The sequence below is a fragment of the Scardinius erythrophthalmus genome (genome assembly GCF_964197995.2).
Source record: "Scardinius erythrophthalmus genome assembly, chromosome: 18".
NCBI classification, from domain to species: Eukaryota; Metazoa; Chordata; class Actinopteri; order Cypriniformes; family Leuciscidae; genus Scardinius; species Scardinius erythrophthalmus.
In genome coordinates, this window is record NC_138238.1 from 17,317,776 (window position 1) to 17,338,661 (window position 20,886).

Here is a 20,886-nt window from a genome sequence, read left to right on the forward strand (position 1 = left end):
TCTTTTTCAAGTTCTTCAAACTGAGCCATCAATGGTTCTGCCACAGTGGAGAAAGATGGCAGTATTTCCTCCTCAGCATGTGCCTCTTGAACCATCAGAGTTTCTGCCCCTTTAGTGGAGGAACATGGCGATTTATTCACCTCATCAGGGGGAGTTTCCTTTTCAGCCATCAATGGTTCTGCCACAGTGGAGAAAGATGTTTCCACTTCATCTGGTAGAGGGTGTAGCGGTGCCACCTGGATCAGCAATCCCTTTGCCACTGTGCAGGAACGTGGACATTTTTCCACTCCAGCATGTGGAGTTTGGGATTCAGGCTCCTCCACTGAACTCATCAGTGGTTCTGCCGCACTGGAGAAACCTGGCAATATTTCCAGCTCAACAAGAGAGTCCTCAAAGTCCATCTTTTCCTCCATGTCTGTATCTTCTGGAGGTCTCTGGATGGGCTCCTCCTGAATGCTGCTACATAGGTCGCCATCACTGCACTGTCTTGACAAGTGGTGCCTTGGCAAGAAGAAGCCAAAGCACCCAAAAAGTTTGCTCAGAAATGTCATTTTCACAATGGATCGCAATCGATCACAATGGATTGACAATCAGGCACTTATCCAAAAATCAAATATCACTACAAAAATCAATTCTCTGATATGTCTGCTATGATACTTCTGCAGTAGATTGATAAAATATCCAAAAATCCGATTTGAACTAGCAAATAAACAGTCTGATAATACTGCTAATCGCTGTGTTTTCCTCCTGAACTCAACAGACTGATGCTCAACTTTGCACTTTAGCGCGGCCACTATGGCGTCATAGATCGTTTGTGTCATAATGGAGTTCTAAATAGCACGCGCAATTACGGCCAACATACTTCATTTGAATCTGCTCTTTAGCACACGTTTGATGAAGCCTAGGCCTAAGTTGAATTTACTAAATTTGATGAAATATTACATACGTGCAAGTTTTGTGTAGACATGTGCGTATAATGGGGTTTTGTTTTAAAAATCACATACATTTATGGAAATTTTTCCAATGAAGCGCTACATTTTGATTAATGACAGCGAGGATTGTTTGTAATATTTCCGCTTTATGTTCTAAACTGCAGAAAGTAACGTTACATTTTAAGTGCGAAGAAAATGTTTCATGTGAATGATCCCACTTAACTTGACCAAGTAACATTGTTTCGTCAGTTGCTCTCCAGTCCGATGGGTGTCGTTATCGACACATTCACCAAAACATTAGTGACGACGAGCCCTAACTCGTGTACAGAAGAAATAATACACTTCTGTTGATGTCTTCTTTCCGGACTGTTGGAAACTTTGTAGATAAAGAGTATAATTGGCAGAGAGCAACATTATTCGTTTGTTTTATTGTAATCTAGTTTGGTTCGCCTGCTTCTTCATTCTGTCTCGATTTGTTACCATGTAGCTCGTAAGCTGTTCAGCTGAATAGGAAGTCAATTACTATAGTTGTTAGAACAGGAAAATAATACCGTTTGATTTTGTAGTATTTTAGAGATTCTTATTTGACTTAGACATCATGCACAGAAGAGGAGTCGGAGCTGGAGCGATCGCCAAGAAGAAACTTGCAGAGGTATGATCACAGCACTTCTGCGAGATTAATTAACTAGGGAAATTATTTAGCATTTTCATCCAGCTAATCTGTTTACTGTCACAGGCAAAGTATAAAGAGAGAGGCAATGTCCTGGCTGAGGATCAGATTGCACAGGTGCGTGTACCCTGATGAGCACGACATGGATTTTGAATGAAAGTAAGCTTAACAGATGTGAAACAACGATATCAGAATGTATGTGTTGTCCCTGTAGATGTCAAAACAACTGGAAACCTTTAAGACCCATTTGGAGGAGTTTGCCAGCAAGCATAAACAAGAAATCCGTAAAAGCTCTCAATTCAGGGTTCAGTTCCAAGAGATGTGTGCCACCATAGGGGTTGATCCACTTGCATGTATGTATTTATCGTAATGTTTCCCTTTATATGTCATTTTATTATTTACCGTAATATTAAAGTGTAGTCTATACAGTGTGCTCATTTGAAATTCTAAGTATAATTACATAAATTATGACTTTTTTATGATTTATACTCATTCATAATGTAAATGATATACAGTATAGTAAATAATATGTTATTGTAAGTATAATGATAAATAATTAGAATTTCAGTGAAAAAAGTTATATGACATGAACTTTATTCTTTTTTTTGTGCAGCTGGAAAAGGATTTTGGTCTGAGATGCTTGGAGTTGGAGATTTCTACTATGAGCTTGGTGTACAGATCATTGAAGTCTGTTTAGCTTTAAAACACAGAAATGGTGGTAAGTTTAGTCATTTCATTGTGTTAAAGTGGTAATGCAGTTATTGTATTGCATATTATCAATTAAATGGGCTTGGTAGTATTTTGTGCCTTGGAGATATGTGTGGCAAAACAAATGCTCTATCTATTATGATTATTCAACTGTCTGGACTACTTGATTCTGATTGGTCATGTCTGGACTACTTGATTCTGATTGGTCAGTCGTGGCATTTAGAAGTCAGATATTTCTAAATAATGGTGACACGTTCCTAGACACTCTCTAAAACGCCATACAAGACTTGATCATCTTGTCACCTGGTTTGTTTTGCAGTAATGACCATCTAACTGCCCAGTACAACTCTCTAAAACTTAATCAATAAATTACTTAATTTGTGCAGGTCTCATCACATTGGAGGAACTTCACCACCGTGTCTTGAAAGGAAGAGGGAAGTTTGCTCAGGATGTGAGCCAGTGAGTGTCTTTGATTGTACATACTGTTCTCTATCTATTCTGAACACATGAACTCTCTCACCATCCATTAATGTCGTCACTCAGGGATGACTTGGTGCGGGCCATCAAGAAGCTCAAGGCCATGGGAAATGGCTTCGGGATGATTCCCGTTGGAGGTTCTTATCTAGTCCAGTCGGTCCCAGCGGAGCTCAACATGGATCACACTGTTGTCCTTCAGCTAGCAGAGGTAATCAATACTAGACACAAAGTCTGAGGCCTTTACACTTCTGTGATGTCAGATCTGATCATTGGCCTTGTTTTACAGAAAAAGGGCTATGTGACAGTGAGCGAGATCAGAGACAGCCTCAAGTGGGAGAGAGAGCGGGCCTGTCACGTTCTTGTAAGTGTGCAGGAAAAACAAAACACCAATCTGAATGCTTTTATATCACAAATTAAAGAGGACTTATTTAGCCCTTTTTGTTTTTGGGGTCTACTTGAATAGGTTTTCATGCTTGAATGTTAAAAAAAACCTCCATTTTTCATTTTACATTGTTGCAGAAGCTCTCTTCCCAGTCTGTCGGTTTAGTTTTGTCTTATAAAGCCCATCTTTGAGGGAGTTCAAAAACGGAGCTTACTGATTTTGGTTGCGTTCAGACTGCAGGTAAATGTGGCCCAAATCTATTTTTTGCTTCCACGTGACTCAGATCTGTTTTTCTAATGATAGTGTGAACAGCACAAACCATATGGAATCTGATCTTTTCAAATCATATCAGAATTCATGCGACTTTTACCGTCACTCTAGATCAACATTTGTTACAATCCTGTCTATGCTCATGGGAGTCACATCAAAGATTTTTCATACTCAACGTTATCAAGACAGTTGTGAAAGGACAGTGATGTCAGAACTCATAAGTATTACAGTCAAGTCAAGTCACATTTATTTATAGCGCTTTTTAAAATACAGATTGTTTCAAAATTTGTTTCCAGAAAAGAAAAAAAGAAAAAAAAGTGACAGCTCAAATACCAGCAAAACATGAGGGCTTGTATCATAAAGGTTTAAAAACTGCTCTCTTTTTTCATATCCTCATCTTTGTTTTTATATAGCATTCACATAAATTCGCTGGCTTCCACGGCAGATCAAACTATAAATAAACATGTAATCATTAAGGCTGAATACGAAATCGCCCCCAAACCCTCATTCACTATTCCCTACGTTAGTCCACTAATACAGTTCACTTGAAGGAGTGAATGAAAACGAGTGAGCGAATTCGGACAGCCGTTGAGCGTACATCAGCTGTACACTCATTATTGCAGTGCATTGTGATAGAATGAGTGCACTTGGTGCTCCTCGATGGTTTCGGACACCACTACAAATGGCTGTCTCCTCAAAGAATGCCCTATTTGAGGATATAGAGGGCGATTTCGGATTCAGCCTTTGTGTTGACTTCCGTATGACAGCGTGCTTCGCTGCATCTTTTTATCATTCTTTTGCGCATACGGGTCAGTCCAGGACCATGATCGGTTCGCACTGGTGCGATACTGGTCCGATATTCGATACTTAGTCACATTGTGACCAGCTAAACAAAAAAAATCGGATCTGAGCAATAAATCGGAATTGAGCACCAAGGCTCGCAGTGTGAACGTAACCTTTGTGCTTTGCAACTTTACTGAACTTTTTCTTGCTCAAACAGCAACATTACACACTGAAGAAAGTTGAAAATGTAAAAAAAAAAAAAAAAAGCATAATGGGTCCTTTTTTAATATCTTTTGCACTGTTTTCAGGATCACCTGCTGAAAGAAGGCTTAGCGTGGCTGGACTCCCAAGCTGCAGTGGAGCCACAGTACTGGCTGCCAGCTCTGTTCGCCGAACTGTTTTTGCAAGACGTTACGCCTGAGGAGGCCAGCCAAATGACACCTTGAGAATAAGACATTATTTTGTAAATATATTGTCATGGAAGATCAGGGTGAAGGTCAAAGAATGTCACAATGTTGTGTGAGCCAAGCTTGTTTGAGAGGAAAAACTGGTAATAAAATCATCCACTTCTCACAACCCAACAACTCTTAATATATTTTATATGTTTATTATTTTAAAACCTGATTCACCACTGGTAAATAAAAGAAAATGGTACTAGTTTTATTTTATGTCTGTTGTGTATCTTCTATCTATTCTATTTATTAATAGATAATAATAATAATAAAAACCATGTAATTTCCCTATTTTAGAACTATTTTCATTATAATAGCTAATAACGAAAGTGATACTTATCTAGAAAATCCTGGACCTTTCAGTAGTTTAAAAAGCGACACCATACTTCCCTAAATACATTATATCAGATTCAGATCTAGAAATCCGAACTGACTAATCCTCATGACTGTAGACATGATCTTCAAATTCCTGCTGTTGCCAGTCGTCAAAGATCTGAGTGCAGAATGGACACACTTTGTGAGACAGCTCGTGTTGTTCCAATTCCTCCTCGCTGATGTCAGGAAAACCCTCCTGACAGTGCTGGCACACCCTAATCTGCACATTAGGAAATGCATACAACTCAATTATTTTGAACTCTGCGGAAACTCATTCTCCAAATATATGTATTCATAAGAAATAAGTAATTACCTGTATCTCTGTTTCTGCAGGATTTGCTATAATGTAAGAATATAATAGGTTATCAGGTTAACACTAATTTTTGAGACAATTTAGAGATTTTAAGATAACTGAATGTTTCAATTTTTAAGATAACTGTAATTTTACCGACCTGACAAATCATCGATGCTCTCATAGTAATGGGAGGTGGGTGGGCTTTGAGGGTTGGGTGGTTGATCAGACATTGCGGCAACAGACGCGACCTGGTAGTCAAACAACAACCTACGAAGTTTATTTACTTCTTCCTGCAGTTCCTAGAGATAAAAAAAAGGACATCAAATAAGAATCAATAATTATTAAATAATAATTGACTGGTATGTAGTTCAGTGCTCTGAACATAATGTTACATAATGTACCTTTAAGCAGCACAACTGATTTCAGCACTGATAAGAAGAAATGTTTCTTGAGCACCAAATAAGCACATATTTCAATGATTTCTGAAGGATCATGTGACACTGAAGACTGGAGTAATGATGCTGAAAATTCAGCTCACAGGAATATATTTTTTTTTTAAATATAATTATTTTAAATTGAATCCATTATATTATTTTATAATATTAGTTTTTTATCAAATAAATGCAGCCTTGGTTAACATAAGAGACTTTCAAAAACATGAAAAAATATTACCGACCCCTATTTTTTGAACGGTAATGTACCTAACAGTGATGTTTAATCTGTGTCATAACAAAACAGATCACCTCATTCCTTTTATCAAGCGTCTCTCTGTCTAATCTTGATGTCTCTGCCATTTCGTAAATTTTGTCTTGTGCCTGCTTAAGTTGTGCCTGTAATTACAGAATTGTCTTGAATCAGGATTGAAATACTTATTGATACTCACAAAAATTAAAGTTTAAAGTGAAATGCATAAGTTAAAAAAAACATGACACCGTGTAATACCTGGATTTGATTGGTTTTCTCGTCCTCAGCCTGTTTCAAGGTCATCTCCTCCAGCTTCTTTTTCACGTCCTTCAATTCCTGCTCAGCTCCTTCTGCACGCTTGTTGGCTTCTTTGCAGTTCTGCACCTCACTGCGAAGCAGGCCTCTGGCCTCTGTCAGCTGAGTAAGCAGAGCCTGAATCTGGACCTGAGTGTTCGGTCACAAAGAGATTACTTCATGATGATACAGTTATTCCTGACTAATGACTTGAAGTCATGATGCTTCAAACTTCTATAAAAAGAAGCCTCACTTTGTTTTCTTCTTTCTCTTGGGCTCCTTGCTCTAACATGGATGTTTGTAATGCTTTGTTTTCAGCTCTGCGCTCCTCCAGAGTCTTACTCATCTTGAGGGCCTGTATTTCATTGAGCAATTTCTCATTGTCTTTCCTGCTGCTTTGCACATCCACCTAAAATAAAAGAAATGCCATATTGAAGTCAACTGGCGAACTCGAAGACCTGCTCAAAAATGTTTATTTACTCTGACTTTTAGGTATGCCACAACTTGTTTCCCTGCCTTTTTTTTTATTTTCCATTTCTCTCTCTATTTTGTCTCTTGTATTTTTGTGTCGTGGTCTTGTCATGGATTATGACTACAGAAATAAATAATTGTATTCTTAATTATCATTAACGGTAAGAACACATAATGAGAAAGCATTTGCAAACCTGTAACAACTTGGCCTGGTCCTGTACTTTGTTGTAATTTTGATCTGTTTCTTTCAGCAAGGTACTCAGCCTGGAGAAAAAGGACAGATGAAAATAAAACAGTCTTTAGCGTCTTTGTTAGCGCGCTCGCCTCCCCTACCGGAGACCCCGGTTCGAGTCCCACTCGGAGCCGGTTGAGTAGGACCGGTTACATTTGGTGCCGTGACCCAGACAGGAGTGAGGTTTAGAGGGTGGGTGTATCGGACATAGGCCAGTAAGAGCTGTGCCTATAGCCTATGTTACATGATCATAAATTCTGACATATAAACAGCATAGAAACCATAAAATAATTAGACCACCATTTACTTGCATCAAGCCACTTTGTTGATATTTTTATAATTAATATAATTGTTACATTTAAATTATTGCCACACTTTAATATGTGAATATTATTATCAGAAAACTGAACATTTAGCATGGTCAGGCTTTTGTTTGTGTTTAATGGATAAAATAACGGAGGTGAAATACGCTGCGCACTCGGGTTTATGGCTGCTATAAATTTGACCTGCCACAAGATGGCGCTGTTTTCGACACTCTTGATGCTTCGAATCTTTTCCCGGAACAATCAGGGGAAAGCCTCAGTGCTTCATGAGGCTTAATATGCCCATCCCTAGTGTAAACCTCACTCCCCTGGTCTCAAGAGGCATGCTAGCGACTGGGATCTTTAGCGTCCTTTTTAGCACGCCTGTCTCCCACTACTGGGTCGAGTAGGACCGGTTACATTTTCATATAAAAACATATGTTGGTACAGAGATTTCCATAATAAGGAAACTCACCTGAGGTTTTCGGTATCCTGGAGTTCAACCTGTTGCTGTAACTCAGCCTTTTCACTCTTAAGCATGTGGATCTTTTGAACAGCTCTCTCATACTTTTCATGAAGAGCGTTCAGTGACTGTGAATAATTTTGTTTGATAAAAGTTATACATATCTCGTACTATTCTCAATCAAACAGATTAAATTACAGATGTAAAATTACAGACATGTTTCAACTGGGCGTTAGCTTGATCTTTACCTCTTCAGTGGCGTTAAAACTCTCTACATCTGGCAGTGGTGTTTCCGGCTTATCCTTTGACTTCATATCATCTAGAGAGCTCTGCAGTTTGGTATAAAAGCACATTTATGATCACTTTATTCACCACTGCAGATATACAGTGGGGTTTCGTCAGTACAAGAACAATGCAGTAGAACCAGTGTTGATATTTGTTAACAAAATATAACACAAAAACTATTAAAATAGTTTTTGGTAACTGAATTTAAATAAAATAAAATATGAATATTAGATGAAACACTTTCATGAAAATGAGAAATGTTCCCTTTACAACTAACTGAAATAAATTTAAGTCTAAAAGTACTAAGAATTAAATAAAATTATAATAATTAAAACTACACAGAAATATATATTTTAAAAAACTAATAAAAATTACATAATGACACATCATAAACTTACTAAAACTAAAAAATAAAGTACAAACTGAAAATACAAATGATAGGATAGTAAAGGTATACTTATCCTAAGGTATAGGATTAGTTAAAGCTATAGGATAGTATATAAATAGTAGTAAAAAAAACACTGATTAGGACAACAAGTAGTGCAACATTCCCCACTACACAAAGACAAGTGTCTAAAAATAACGAGGCATTATGACAGTCAGTTGACCTTCATTACAAAAACATCCAGTACAATTGGAGGTAGCACAAAGACTGTAAATATACATTTTACAAGTGTTGTAAAAGGAAGAGAATCTGACTAACCCTGAGACGGCAGAGCTCATGCAGTCTTTCCTCCAGCTCAGTTTTCAGGATCTTATTTGTTTCTCTTAAGTGCTCGATCTCTTTGACAAAGTCTTCTTTCTCTTTCTCCATCTTTTCTGCCTGCTCCTACTCACAAGGACATTCAATAACAGATTTTGTAGCCAGTTGGTCAGAGTATTAAACTTTTAGTGGCTAGCAAAAAGGAAAAACTACTAGAAACTTTAACTCCACATGGTGTCCAAGTTGTACCTGTGTTGTTATAACTAACAGGTCCTTCTCCAAGCTGCAGTCAAGGCTTGTTTCTGCTGGGCTTTGAAAGCAGAACGGGGTGCTGGCTCCTTTGACATAACCGATGCTGTCCACATAGCAGAACTGGTAAAACTCTCCATCATCCTTGGGCAGGTAGCTCTCTGAGAACAAACAAATCTGTATCATATAGAGTTTCAACGTCATCAGAATTTAGTATAGGGTAGTGGTACACACACACACACACACATACACATACATATATAGTGTTGGGTAAGTTACTCTAAAAAAGTAATTAACTACTAGCTACTAAATACATTTTCAACAGTGTAATTAGATTACTGTACAAATAACTCTCTTGAAAAATATTGCATTACTTATTAATAATTACTTTCTAAATCCCATATCGACCTCGACCAGGTGAACAATACAAGGATTAATACAAGGATTACAAGGTTACTTTAAAAAACTTACATTTTATCATTAGAAGTTAAATTTTGCTGTTAAATCCACTATTGTTAGTGCCTCCTCAAAACCCAAATCAGCTAATTTTTCAGCAAAATCAGCAGTCACATTTAAATTGACTTTAGTTTTTAGTATTATATATATATATATATATATATATATATATATATATATATATTAGTATTATATTTGTAATTTATTTAGACAAATAGAATATAATTTTATATTCATTTATTGTTTATGAGTGCATCCCTATAGTAAGGTCCAAAGTTTAATCTACCGTATCACTTGAGAGCAAGATAAATTAAATGTTTTTGATATGAAAAAACTACCCTGCCATGCTCAAGTAACCCTCACTCGTTGCTCCACACTTAATTAACTGCCAAGAAAGTGGTGCATGGCAGCAAACCAAATTCTTGAGACACTTGACACATCACAAGGTTCCTTGATTTAGGACCCCTGAGTAGAAGGATGAATAGATGTGGACCACTCAAGTTAGTGGTTCTGCCTTTACTAAAATAGCAGCACAACGTCACATCCATGGCATTGATGCACAGTCATTACACCAGGGACCAGTTGCATAAACATAGCCATTATGTTTAAACAGTTTCTTAAGATCTAGTATGAAGAAAGTATCTCAAAAAAGTCAATTAGACCAATACGCTTTAAAAAAGGTTATGGATGGAACAAACTGGAAAGTTATGATAAACAAAATAGTAATATACAATTTCCAGTGTTGAGGTCCCTTTGGGGCAAACAGGATGAATTCCTACCTTTGAAAAACACTTGATGCACAATCGGTTCAGGTCCGATATGGTCCAGGCAAGGTTCCACCCATACATAGCTATAATACTGCTGTGTCGAATTCCAGCCAACCTGAACAATTTCACAGATTTCAACTTCTTTGAATGCAATACAAGACAACTTTTATCCATTATAAAATGCAAAAAGTGTGATAATAATAATAATAATAATAATAAATAGGTAACCAGGAAATAGCCGTCAGTAAACTGTACATGAGTTCATGTTATTAAAGGTAGAGTAGGTCAGAATTGTCTAAAAAAAAAACTTTTATTCAAATTTGTTTAAACTGTCTTTATATACCAATACATAATTAAAATGCAAGTACTCTGAAATAGAGAGTATAAAAAATTGAGTGACTCTAGTGTATTTAATCTTCAATAAACACAGCTCATTAATTCCATTCACTCCCACCAAAAACCAGTCGCGCACGTGGGCAGAGCCAGTAATAGCTGCGGTAGTCATGGCGACGGAGAGTGACAGTCACGCAAGCCAATCACTTGTTTCGTCCCGGTATGAATTAATGAGCTGTGTTTTTTGAAGATTAAATACACTATAGTCACTCAATTTTTATACTCTCTTTTTCAAAGTACTTACATTTTAATTATGTATTGGTATATAAAGACAGTTTAAGCCAATTTGAAAAAAAGTTCTTTAGACAATTCTTACCTACCCAACCTTTAATTACTCACCTTGTAGATACCGATCCAGTCCCTCGGGTTTGGCTGCAGATCACCGGTGATGGTGTACCGGCACAAAACCGCGGTGTTTGGCGGATATGATGGAGGAACATCGTTGAAAACTACCTGCGAGTATGACGAGGTCTCCATTACAACGGGAACCGTCTCTTCCTCCGTTCCGTCGTTCATGTCTGGATGTATGGGGGACAAGCGGTCACCTTTCAATTCGTCAAAAGATTAGTTTAGTCAAAATTCAAATCAGTTCAATTCAATTCACATTTATTTGTATAGTGCTTTTCACAAGTATATCAAAGCAGCTTTACAGAAAATGCATCCAAAAAAAAAAAAGAGTCCACATTGCAATTTAATTTAGAGTGATCTATCAGAGGTACTGTCTAAGTTATGTATTTCAGAAACGTACATACAAATCACACAGTTAACTAAAAATGTATTCATTTAACTATGTAATAATTTAAAGCCAGTGTGGTTATATTTTACATTTGAGTGACGTCCTTTCACTTTCATTTATGTCACGGGCGTAGCTGACAAAACAAAAGTGATACAACATCGACTGAAAACACAACTTTGCTCGGTAAATAAGTAAAAATATAAAGACAAAAAGCGTTTATCTAAACACGATAGGCTACAGCTTGTTATCTTGAAATAAAAACTTTTTATACTTCAAATATCAGCATCAGTCACTTGGTAAACCCAAGCTTGGACGTGTTCACTCATGTAATTTGGTAATATTTTCACAATAAACAACTACCATAAACAAAATGTTACCTGAACCTCGTTGTGCCGCAGTACAGAACGTGTTGAATAGGCAGTGCGAATCGATACAAGGCTGTTGCTATAAATGGGAGCAGAGAGTAAACACAATCTGGGAGGTGTAGTTCAACGCACAGGTCGGGCACTAGTGTAAGGGGGATTCCTGTGTATCATGTCATCCAGTGTATGACTTTTGAAGGGACTGGCCACCCTAATAAAGGCTTTAAAGTATGAATTATTTTATTAGATATAAACATTTCAACGGTTTATCAATAAAAATCAGTATTCACAAAGTGACTTCCTGAACAGAAGACTGTTGGGCAGCTCGAGGGCTTTTATATACAAAAATAGATTTAAAATACGTAAAAATTATTTTTACAGTGCCATTCTTACATGTTTCTATAGTAACTATAAATTATGCATAATTACATGCAACTAACCCTTAAACCAAACCCTATAGTAAGTAGACAGTTTTAGAGACAGGGTTTAAGATTGAGCCAGGATTAGGTCTTAGTTCAATTAAGACATTTAAGTTGCTTTTTTAAACGTGCCCTAGAAAAAAAAAACATTACTGGTGTGAATCTTGAGACAAAACATTGGCACTGACATATTTTAAAATATGTCAGTGCAAGTTGCTTTCAGTTAAAACAGCTCAAACATGGATTTTAGTCTTTAAGATATTAAGTTAAAGAATGATGTTAGGTTGCCACAAGACTATTTGCGTGTGACGAACCAACTGCGCCCAAAAAAAAAGAAAGAAAGCCGACTAATGTCAATCAGTTGTACTCAAACAGTAAATAATGCGCTAACCACTGATCTATATAGAATGTATGACCTGAACCATTTTAGGACTATCCCAGAAAGCCCCACCCAGTTTTCCAGCCTGTCAAGAAGTATGCTATGATCGACAGTGTCAAATGCAGCACTGAGGTCGAGTAGTAGCAGCACCGATAATTTGCCTGAATCAGTATTTAAGCGAATATCGTTTATTATCTTTATGAGCGCTGTCTCTGTGCTGAATGTCATTCTATATAGATCAGTGGCGCTAACACCTAACAATCATTTAAAAGACAAGAAAAAAAAAACACTACAAAACAATAAAATATACATGTAGTTTATTTAAAAATGACAATTTTACACCATAATGAATGAAATGTGTGGCAGTAAGTCCAGAGGATGCACAGTGAAACCAGATAAGCACTCTTGGTGATCTTGACATTTACAGTGCCGGGCACTCACCAGGTTAATGCTCAAGAAAAGGCACCAAGGTTGAGGCACGAAACAAGTAACTGTACATATTTATTTCTGAGCGCAAATGTGTTAAAATATACACATGTATGCAACGTCATTGTGAGAGCAAGAGAAGAAATATTTTGAAAGGTAGTTACTATAATGCAAAGTAGAGTATAAAATGAGTTACACATATATTTATATACAGATGACCTCAAATACTATTTTCAGCAAATGTTAGGCTTGAAATGACATAAAAGGATAAATCACAACAAATAATCCAAAAGAAATCTTATAAACATAGTAAGGCAAAGACAAATAGCCCATCACTCAGAGTTCTTGAGCTCTTCTCCAAATGGAAGTGTTATATATTAGGAATCTCATTAGCATTTTTTCTTAATCTACCCTATATGACAATGTTTAAAGGGATAATCCACCATCTACTCATATTAATCTATGTTATTCCCTTAACTGCGACGAGTTGATACATACCTCTCTCGTCTCAGTGCGTGCACTCAATCGCTCTGGCGTGCGGCGAAACTTTGTTCACTCAGTTCATTCAATATGGGCCAAGCAGAGAAGCTACCAAACACCTCCACGTTTTCCCTATTTAAATACAGTTACTCGCGTTGCGCTTTTCTAAGCGTGTAAAATGGATAACTATATTGTATGGCGGAATACCATAGCAAGTGCTTGTGAGCACTTCGTCTTGGCGGAGTAATATCTTCACCAGAGGGAGCGGGGGCGGTGAGAGGATTTTTCACGAGTGAAGATATTACTCCGCCAAGTCGAAGTGCTCATAAGCACTTGCTATGGTATTCCGCCATACAATATAGTTATCCATTTTACACGCTTAGAAAAGCGCAACGTTTTGTTTTGTGTCACCGTCCTAGGTCGAGTTACACTACGCGAGTAACTGTATTTAAATAGGGAAAACGTGGAGGTGTTTGGTAGCTTCTCTGCTTGGCCCGTATTGAATGAACTGAGTGAACAAAGTTTCGCCGCGCGCCAGAGCGATTGAGTGCACGCACTGAGACGAGAGAGGTATGTATCAACTCGTCTTAGTTAAGGGAATAACATAGTTTAATATGAAAAGACGGTGGAGTATCCCTTTAAGTGTTGGTTTCTGCAAATTAAGTTCACCATGTTGGAAATCCAGTCAATACAGTAATCAGTTAATTCAAACAGTTTTTACCATTTCAGTTTTTATAACTAATTGGTGCCACTGACACATTTTCAGGAGTCTGAAATCAAGTCCTTTGTAGGTCAAAGCAGCTAAAACAACAAATTAACTCTTTAAAATGTAAATGCATGTAGCTAGAGTTGGGACACCAATAATGGTCATGTATATGCATGGCCATGTTTGCATTGGGGACTTCAGGAAGAAGTTTAGGAAGAAAAACCCAGTGCTTGGTGGGCGAAGAAGTCTAATAAAGGAAAACACTGTAAGAAAAAAAAAAGAAATGATTTAAATCAAATAAATATGAATAGTAAAAACAGAGGTTTAAGACATTTGGCTATAACAGACACCTTTCACATGAATAGCTTGCATAAAGTTTGAATTTTGCATAAATTCAAAACAATTATGGGACTCACCTCAGCTTAAAGTGGCAGCCAGGGTAATAGTTATTATTAGAATTAAAATAGCAACGCATACTGCAATCCATATCTTTTTCTGTGAAGAAAAAAAAGCCAATATGATCACTTGCCATGCCAATAAATAAATAAATAAATATAATAATCATATAAATCATTGACTCACCTTGCGCACTTTTTTTGAAGTTTTTACAGCAGCGGCCGTCTCCGAAACGGCCTTTTCCACATAGTTATGGGAACTCTTAATGTTCTCCTCAATGCGGTCCACCATCTCACCCTGGGAAAAAAAAAACAAGTTAATTTCACTTAAAAAACAGATTTAAAGTAAAAATATGGGCAAAAACCAGGCATTTATTAAACATCACTGTTATTAAATTGATAGGACATGATATTTTTTATTTGCTAGACATCTATGGAATGTATTAAATATAACCAGTGTGTTGATCTCACCTGTGCTTCCACCTCCATTGCAAGGTACTGAAACATATCATGTAGTTCTTTGATGCTTCTCTCCAGTTTGATGATCTCATCATGCCTCGACTCAATCTCGTTCAGAGCCTGCCTGGTAGCTTTAGCATCGTTCAAAATCTGCAAGAAAGATTTGATTTGACACCAGGGTTAAAGGGATGGTTCGGGGTAAAATCAACCTAGGTTCCTTTGCACCATGACCTCGAGCCAAACCTCGAGCCTTTTTTCCCTTGGTCGAACATTTAAACAGTTAAAGCTTATTTAGAGATATCAGCCGAATGGCTTAGTGCAGGCGCTAATGGAACCTAGGTTGTATCTCATAAATTACCCCACTATTAATGCCCGGAATGGTACCAAACTTCTACAGTAGTACAAATAGGTTTGCCAGGATTTTTTGTGCTTTTCCCAAATCACTGAAGTGACCTCGAAGACCGGGTTAGCGGTAGCATTAGCCGTCAGGCAAGTGTTATTTAAATAAACTCCTGATGTACTTACAAACTTTCCAATGCCTCGTTTTATGAGTACAGAACCTATTTGTACTACTGTATAAGTTTGGTACCATTCCGGGCATTTTTAGTGGGATAATTTACGAGATACATCCTAGGATCCATTAGCGCCTACACTAAGCCATTCGGCTGATATCTCTAAATAAGCTCTAATTGTAATAATGTTCGACCAAGGGAAAAAAAGCTTCTGGGGGGGTGTTTGGCTCGAGGTCATGGTGCATAGGACCCTAGGTTGATTTTACTCTGAACCATCCCTTTAAGAGCCCTTAACATGGCTTGTGTGGTAAAACAGGATTTTTCACGTGATCACACATCATGTGGCCCTGTCCCAAATGGCACACTTCATATGCACTTTCAGTCTTGTGGACTCCATGAGACCGCAGGGTGTCCGATTTATCATTGTAGATGTCAGGAGGGTACCCGAGAGCGACCCCTTTTGCGGTCGATATGCACCCTCGATGCACACTTTCGGCATACGTCATGAAAGTGCGGACTCAGAGGAAGACCACGAGAGCTTAGAGTGCCATTTGGGACAGGGCCTCTAGTGCTACCTAATAAGCGGTTGCTACCTAATAAGTTGTTGCATGAGGCCCCCGTGGCCACCAGGGGGCCCCATGCCAGGGGTTCAGACAGTGATCCTTGGAAATAATAACTTTGATAAAGTTTGCTTGTGTCAGTTGCATGTGTTAATGTATCAAGTGTCTGTGCCAATGTAACAACAGTCTCATCTATATTACAGTAATGAACATGTGCGGTATTGTTATTGCGGGCACTTCAAAAAACTTCTAGATACCTCATCCGAATCGTTTACATTTTTATAACGCATATTAGATCCTTTTTCATTACATTTTTCAACATTGCGTATTTACAGTGTAAAAATTCTGTCTTATTTTATCATTGAACTAAAAACAAAAAACAGACAGGTTGAAATAAAATGCAAATTCACTCTTGGACAGTAGGTGGCATTAATGAAACAGCAGAAATACAGCTGTTATCATGGTTATCTCTGTACACAATATAACTTTTTTTCTGACACCTGCAGGTAAGATAATTAGAGAAATTTGTACAAAAAGGTGTCAGTGTACGATGTTTAAGTTAGGGGATGGGGGCCAGTTAGGTCAAAACGTAGGTGTGGGGGCCCCTTTAAAAAAATCTGCTTAGGGCCCCCAAAATGCTAGGGCCGGCCTGGCCTAATCATGTGACATATGGCGCTTTTCCACTGCATGGTACGGTACGGCTCGGTTCGGTACGGCACGCTTTGGCGCATTTCCACTGCATGGTACGGTACGGCTCGGTTCAGTATGGCTCACTTATGGCGCATTTCCACTGCATGGTACGGTACGGTACGGCTCGCTTTAAATGGTACCACCTCTGTTGAGGTTCCAAGCGTACCGTACCGATACTAAAATGTGACGTGAAAACACTGCAGATCACTGATTGGTCATCTCTACCAGTGTCATTGTATTTACAACACGAGACACTAAACCCGCTAGATTTAAATAGCCAGTAGACAACAGCCAACCTGTTTTTAAAGTATTTGCTTCAAAAAAGATTATAAACAAAAAAGAAATGGCTGAATCGTGGTCAGTGGACGAGGTGCAGATGTTCCTCTCGTTGGTTGCCGAGGAGTGGATGGGGAAACACGGAATGAAAAATTTGCATGTAATATGATGTCATGGTAGTAGAGACGGCAACTATAACGATCAGTCCCACCCACTTTGAAGCGGTACTAACTGCAGTGGAAAAGCAAACAAGCTAAAGCGAGCCGAACCGTGCCGTAACGAGTCGAGTCGTACCACGCAGTGGTAAAGCGAAGCGAGCCGAACCGTTCCGCGCCGAGTCAAACCGTACCGAGCCGATCCGAGCCGTACCATGCAGTGGAAAAGCGCCATCATAGGACAGAATAGTGAAATGTTTTGTGGTGGTGATGCTTCAAAGGGGGGAGGGGTTCTAGAAAACTGAATATATAAGATGGAAGGCAAGAATTACTGTAATCAAAAGTCTAAAAGGGAAGTGGAATTCTAAAAAAAAAAAAAAAAGCAGGTACTGAAAATGAGAGGCATTTACTTCTATGATGCTTTTAATGATGATGACAACACAGATTTCCTTAATCTAGAATAAAAAATAAATAAAAAAAACATACCAAGATACTTTTAACTTAAATTTCCCTATTTATTATAAATGGTTATATCACTAAAGGGTTTTAGTTACTCAACTTCATCAAAAACAAGAAATAACATCAAATTGAATTTCATAAGAAACGTTCCTAAAAGGATCTTACCCAAATTAAACATCCATTCCAAAGAAAGCAAAAGAGAAGACTTGAAATGTGGCATTAAGTAATAAGAAGACTGTAACAAATAATATCACTCTGCTGTGGACTGTTTTCTTCAGGTAATTGTAGAAAATTAAACCATGAATGCAATGCAATAATTAAACAAAATGCAAGACTCACACCTATTATTCACATCAATACCTGCACACTACACAAAACAACACACTCACATTTTGTGTGAAAACGTCTGTTTGTCCACTCTCAAGCATTGATTCCAGCTCCTCATCTGTGACATTGTTACCAGCTGTAAGGGAAACCAGATTCACATTAGTTTTATTTATTTAGCAGGACTAATGCATATGAAAGCATCAGTAGCAAACTATTTGTTTGTTTTATGTTGCACTGGCTGATACGGCAGAAGTCTTGGTCTTATACTAACACCGAGCATTGTGGATTATACAAAAGAAAACTTTTAAATAAGGAAAAAAAAAAATTACTCGGAGCACATTTAAAATGACTATATTATGAGAGACCTGTGTGAGAATGCTAGTATTATCAATGGAATAAAACGTGACAGAAAAGGCACACACTGATTTTGAGTTGTCTTTGTATCCTCTCCACATTTCGGTCTCTGTATTGGGATTGAATTGTATTACAGTGACCCATCAATTCCAGAAATTCACGGGACAGAACACCATGCTTTCAAAAGAAAAAAGGAGGAGCAGATTATTCTGTGCTGAAACAACCGTTTACATATAGTAAATAAAATACATTATGTAATATAGATTAAAAGTAACTTACCTGAGTTCGCCGCATTCTAACATTTATTGGAATATATTTGTCTTCACCTTCAGCTTTCTTAGGTTCGATGCCTGTGACGTAAATGTATTGTTTAATTTTTCACATCCACTAGGTCTGGCGGAAAAAGTTCAGTAACAACCACTTGTGTTTATTTAAAAGTCTCACTTTTTAACTTCCTTTGGATCTGGCTGGCCATGACTTTGATGTCTTCTCTGAGGGACTGAAGTTCCTTTTTCATACCTATGGTCGAGTAAAAATGTATTTTATAATTATGTATTTATAAACAAATAAAAAGGTTCAAAATCATAACATGTTAAAAAAAAAAAAAACAACAAATTGGTAAAATTCCCTAAAAAAAATGTTTTAATTATTATTATTATTATCCTGAACTTTGTGTTGTATGATGAAACTTAAACTGCAAAAAACTCCATGGAGAACCATGATTTTTATTTCATCGAAATTTGTTGAAATATAAAAAATACCCTAAGCTAAACAACTCACTGTCCTCAGGAAGTGCAACTCCTAACACTGTTTTCTGTTTGTTCTCCAATTCCGACACCTTCTTCTTAATAGTTTCAAGCCCCTCTCGAATCTCCTGAACCTATACAGAGAAAAAAAAGATATTATTGTGACAATTATGTTTCGCTCAGGAAACTTTGTAAGCCCAAACCATACAGACTAAAATTTAAAAAACAAAAATGTAATTTATGATGAATAACTGACGTTACAAGGTCACAAGTATCGATTAACAGTTTGGAGGTAGACACAAAAAGCTTCTTCTCTACAGTTCCCTAATAGATTATGTGCATATTACAACTAAAAGCTGGAGTGATACTTCCAATTAGAGATAAAATGTGCTACAATGACCAAAAATGAACCTTTTTGAAGAAAGCCTCATTTTCTTTCTCTTCATTTGCTGTGCTCCCAGATCCAGGCTTTATCATAAGAGTGGTTTCTTCATCTTCGTCCGAGGCATCACCAGCAGTCTAGTGAGATACATTAAAGATTGTGAAAGGCCATTAAAGATTTGTATAGGCCTATATTTGTATATATATATATATATATATATATATATATATATATATATGTAAGTATGTATGTATATATATATATATATATATATATATATATATATATATATATATGTATATACACACACACACACACACACACACACACACACACACGTATGTATATATATATATATATATCAGAAATTTAAGAGCACATAGTTCAGTGTTGTGATAAGAAACAGGGTTCTAACTAACGGATGTGATATTAAAATTTTCTTCCTCAGGGTGTGACAAATCCATTTGTGAACGGTGTTAAATAATAATTGAGAATGGGTGCCATTTTGAGTTTGCTGGGGAAATAACTTAATCAACTGTAAACATTCATTGCAGCTAGTGTGTATGTAGGCTAAATAAAGTCACACTCCACCTAAAACACTGCAAGACTAGAGCGCACTGCAGGAGGAGGTTGTTAGCTTCCAGTTTGTGAAATTTGACTTATATTTCAACGCTCTGCATAAAGACACATTAAAAGTCAGTCACATAGCAGCAGGCTGCCACCCGTGAGAATATGTAGTGTTAATAAATCGCAGTTGTGGCAGAGGTTACACCATCTGCGGGTTAGCACGTTAGCTCGTTAGCCGGTTTCCTGAGTGCACTGCCCTTTTTTTACTCACATTGCCCAGTTCTTTGGTCCGGTCACGCATTCTCGATGTATCTTAAATCCAACTCTGATGAAAAGTTCTTGTCTTAACAGGCGTCGCTCATCTGTCTGTAAAATCGCAAAGCGTGCAAAAACTCAAATCCAAAAAGAGGGAGTTTCCATTCAAAGTCACGTTTCATGCCAGAGCCAACTTCCACAAATAACTTTCAGTCAGAGAGGATTGTTGATGGGCGCTGGTGTGAGGTGCCCGAATGATAATATTCAAATTGCATGGATAAACTTCAGTTATGCTTCGAGTTCAACATTGGCCGATGCAGTTGTATACGAATTTGTCCCTCTCTTCTTCTATTTTAGTTTGCAGACGTATGAAAAAACAATCACGGCTTTTACTGCCCCCTACGGTGGGGAAAATCCACTACCATGTTTACAATACACTGTAAAAAGTGATAATTTGACTTAATTAAAAAAATGTGAGGAAACCCGTTGTATTAAAATTATTAAGTACATAAACTTCATGCGTAATTGATGTGGAATTGTCAAGTTTACATACCTTAATTTTTTTTTTCAGTTACGCACTAAGTTTATAGGCCTACTT

General features: G+C 37.4%; 3 protein-coding genes across 9 annotated transcripts; 1 reads left to right on the top strand and 2 right to left on the bottom strand.

Annotated features, from left to right (window-relative positions):
- The first annotated feature begins 849 nt into the window (after window positions 1-849).
- On the top strand, window positions 850-4,884 carry snf8 (SNF8 subunit of ESCRT-II). 2 transcript variants are annotated; one of them, XM_081392215.1, is made up of 8 exons: window positions 850-1,584; window positions 1,669-1,719; window positions 1,817-1,955; window positions 2,216-2,320; window positions 2,697-2,769; window positions 2,854-2,995; window positions 3,074-3,148; window positions 4,531-4,884. In XM_081392215.1, the coding sequence occupies exons 1-8, from the start codon at window positions 1,531-1,533 to the stop codon at window positions 4,666-4,668; spliced, it is 777 nt and encodes a 258-aa protein (XP_081248341.1). In that variant the 5' UTR covers window positions 850-1,530; the 3' UTR covers window positions 4,669-4,884. The 2 variants fall into 2 exon arrangements, with proteins under 2 accessions (XP_081248341.1, XP_081248342.1); XM_081392216.1 differs by lacking the exon at window positions 3,074-3,148 and having other exon boundaries at window positions 1,232-1,584.
- calcoco2 (calcium binding and coiled-coil domain 2) lies at window positions 3,664-11,930 on the bottom strand. Of its 3 annotated transcripts, none has more exons than XM_081392212.1 (14): window positions 11,757-11,930; window positions 10,983-11,188; window positions 10,263-10,365; window positions 9,028-9,188; window positions 8,779-8,904; window positions 8,039-8,119; window positions 7,803-7,918; window positions 6,988-7,057; window positions 6,576-6,731; window positions 6,287-6,472; window positions 6,088-6,174; window positions 5,502-5,643; window positions 5,363-5,388; window positions 3,664-5,269 (listed from the first exon to the last, which is right to left on the bottom strand). In XM_081392212.1, the coding sequence occupies exons 2-14, from the start codon at window positions 11,157-11,159 to the stop codon at window positions 5,108-5,110; spliced, it is 1,593 nt and encodes a 530-aa protein (XP_081248338.1). In that variant the 5' UTR covers window positions 11,160-11,188; window positions 11,757-11,930; the 3' UTR covers window positions 3,664-5,107. The 3 variants fall into 3 exon arrangements, with proteins under 3 accessions (XP_081248338.1, XP_081248339.1, XP_081248340.1); XM_081392213.1 differs by having other exon boundaries at window positions 10,983-11,161; window positions 11,757-11,885; XM_081392214.1 differs by lacking the exon at window positions 6,088-6,174.
- Window positions 11,931-12,840: 910 nt separating this feature from the next.
- Window positions 12,841-20,694, bottom strand: stx4 (syntaxin 4). 4 transcript variants are annotated; one of them, XR_014032114.1, is made up of 12 exons: window positions 20,305-20,694; window positions 19,496-19,603; window positions 19,119-19,218; window positions 18,783-18,857; window positions 18,618-18,688; window positions 18,407-18,515; window positions 18,047-18,120; window positions 15,018-15,155; window positions 14,734-14,844; window positions 14,568-14,646; window positions 14,138-14,414; window positions 12,841-13,411 (listed from the first exon to the last, which is right to left on the bottom strand). XR_014032114.1 is itself a non-coding variant. In XM_081392908.1 (11 exons), exons 1-10 carry the CDS (start codon window positions 20,332-20,334, stop codon window positions 14,569-14,571), a joined length of 894 nt encoding a protein of 297 aa, XP_081249034.1. In that variant the 5' UTR covers window positions 20,335-20,694; the 3' UTR covers window positions 12,841-14,414; window position 14,568. The 4 variants fall into 4 exon arrangements, 1 of the variants encoding a protein (XP_081249034.1); XR_014032115.1 differs by having other exon boundaries at window positions 12,841-13,467; window positions 14,028-14,414; XR_014032116.1 differs by having other exon boundaries at window positions 12,841-13,511; window positions 13,999-14,414.
- Between the last annotated feature and the right edge of the window lie 192 nt (window positions 20,695-20,886).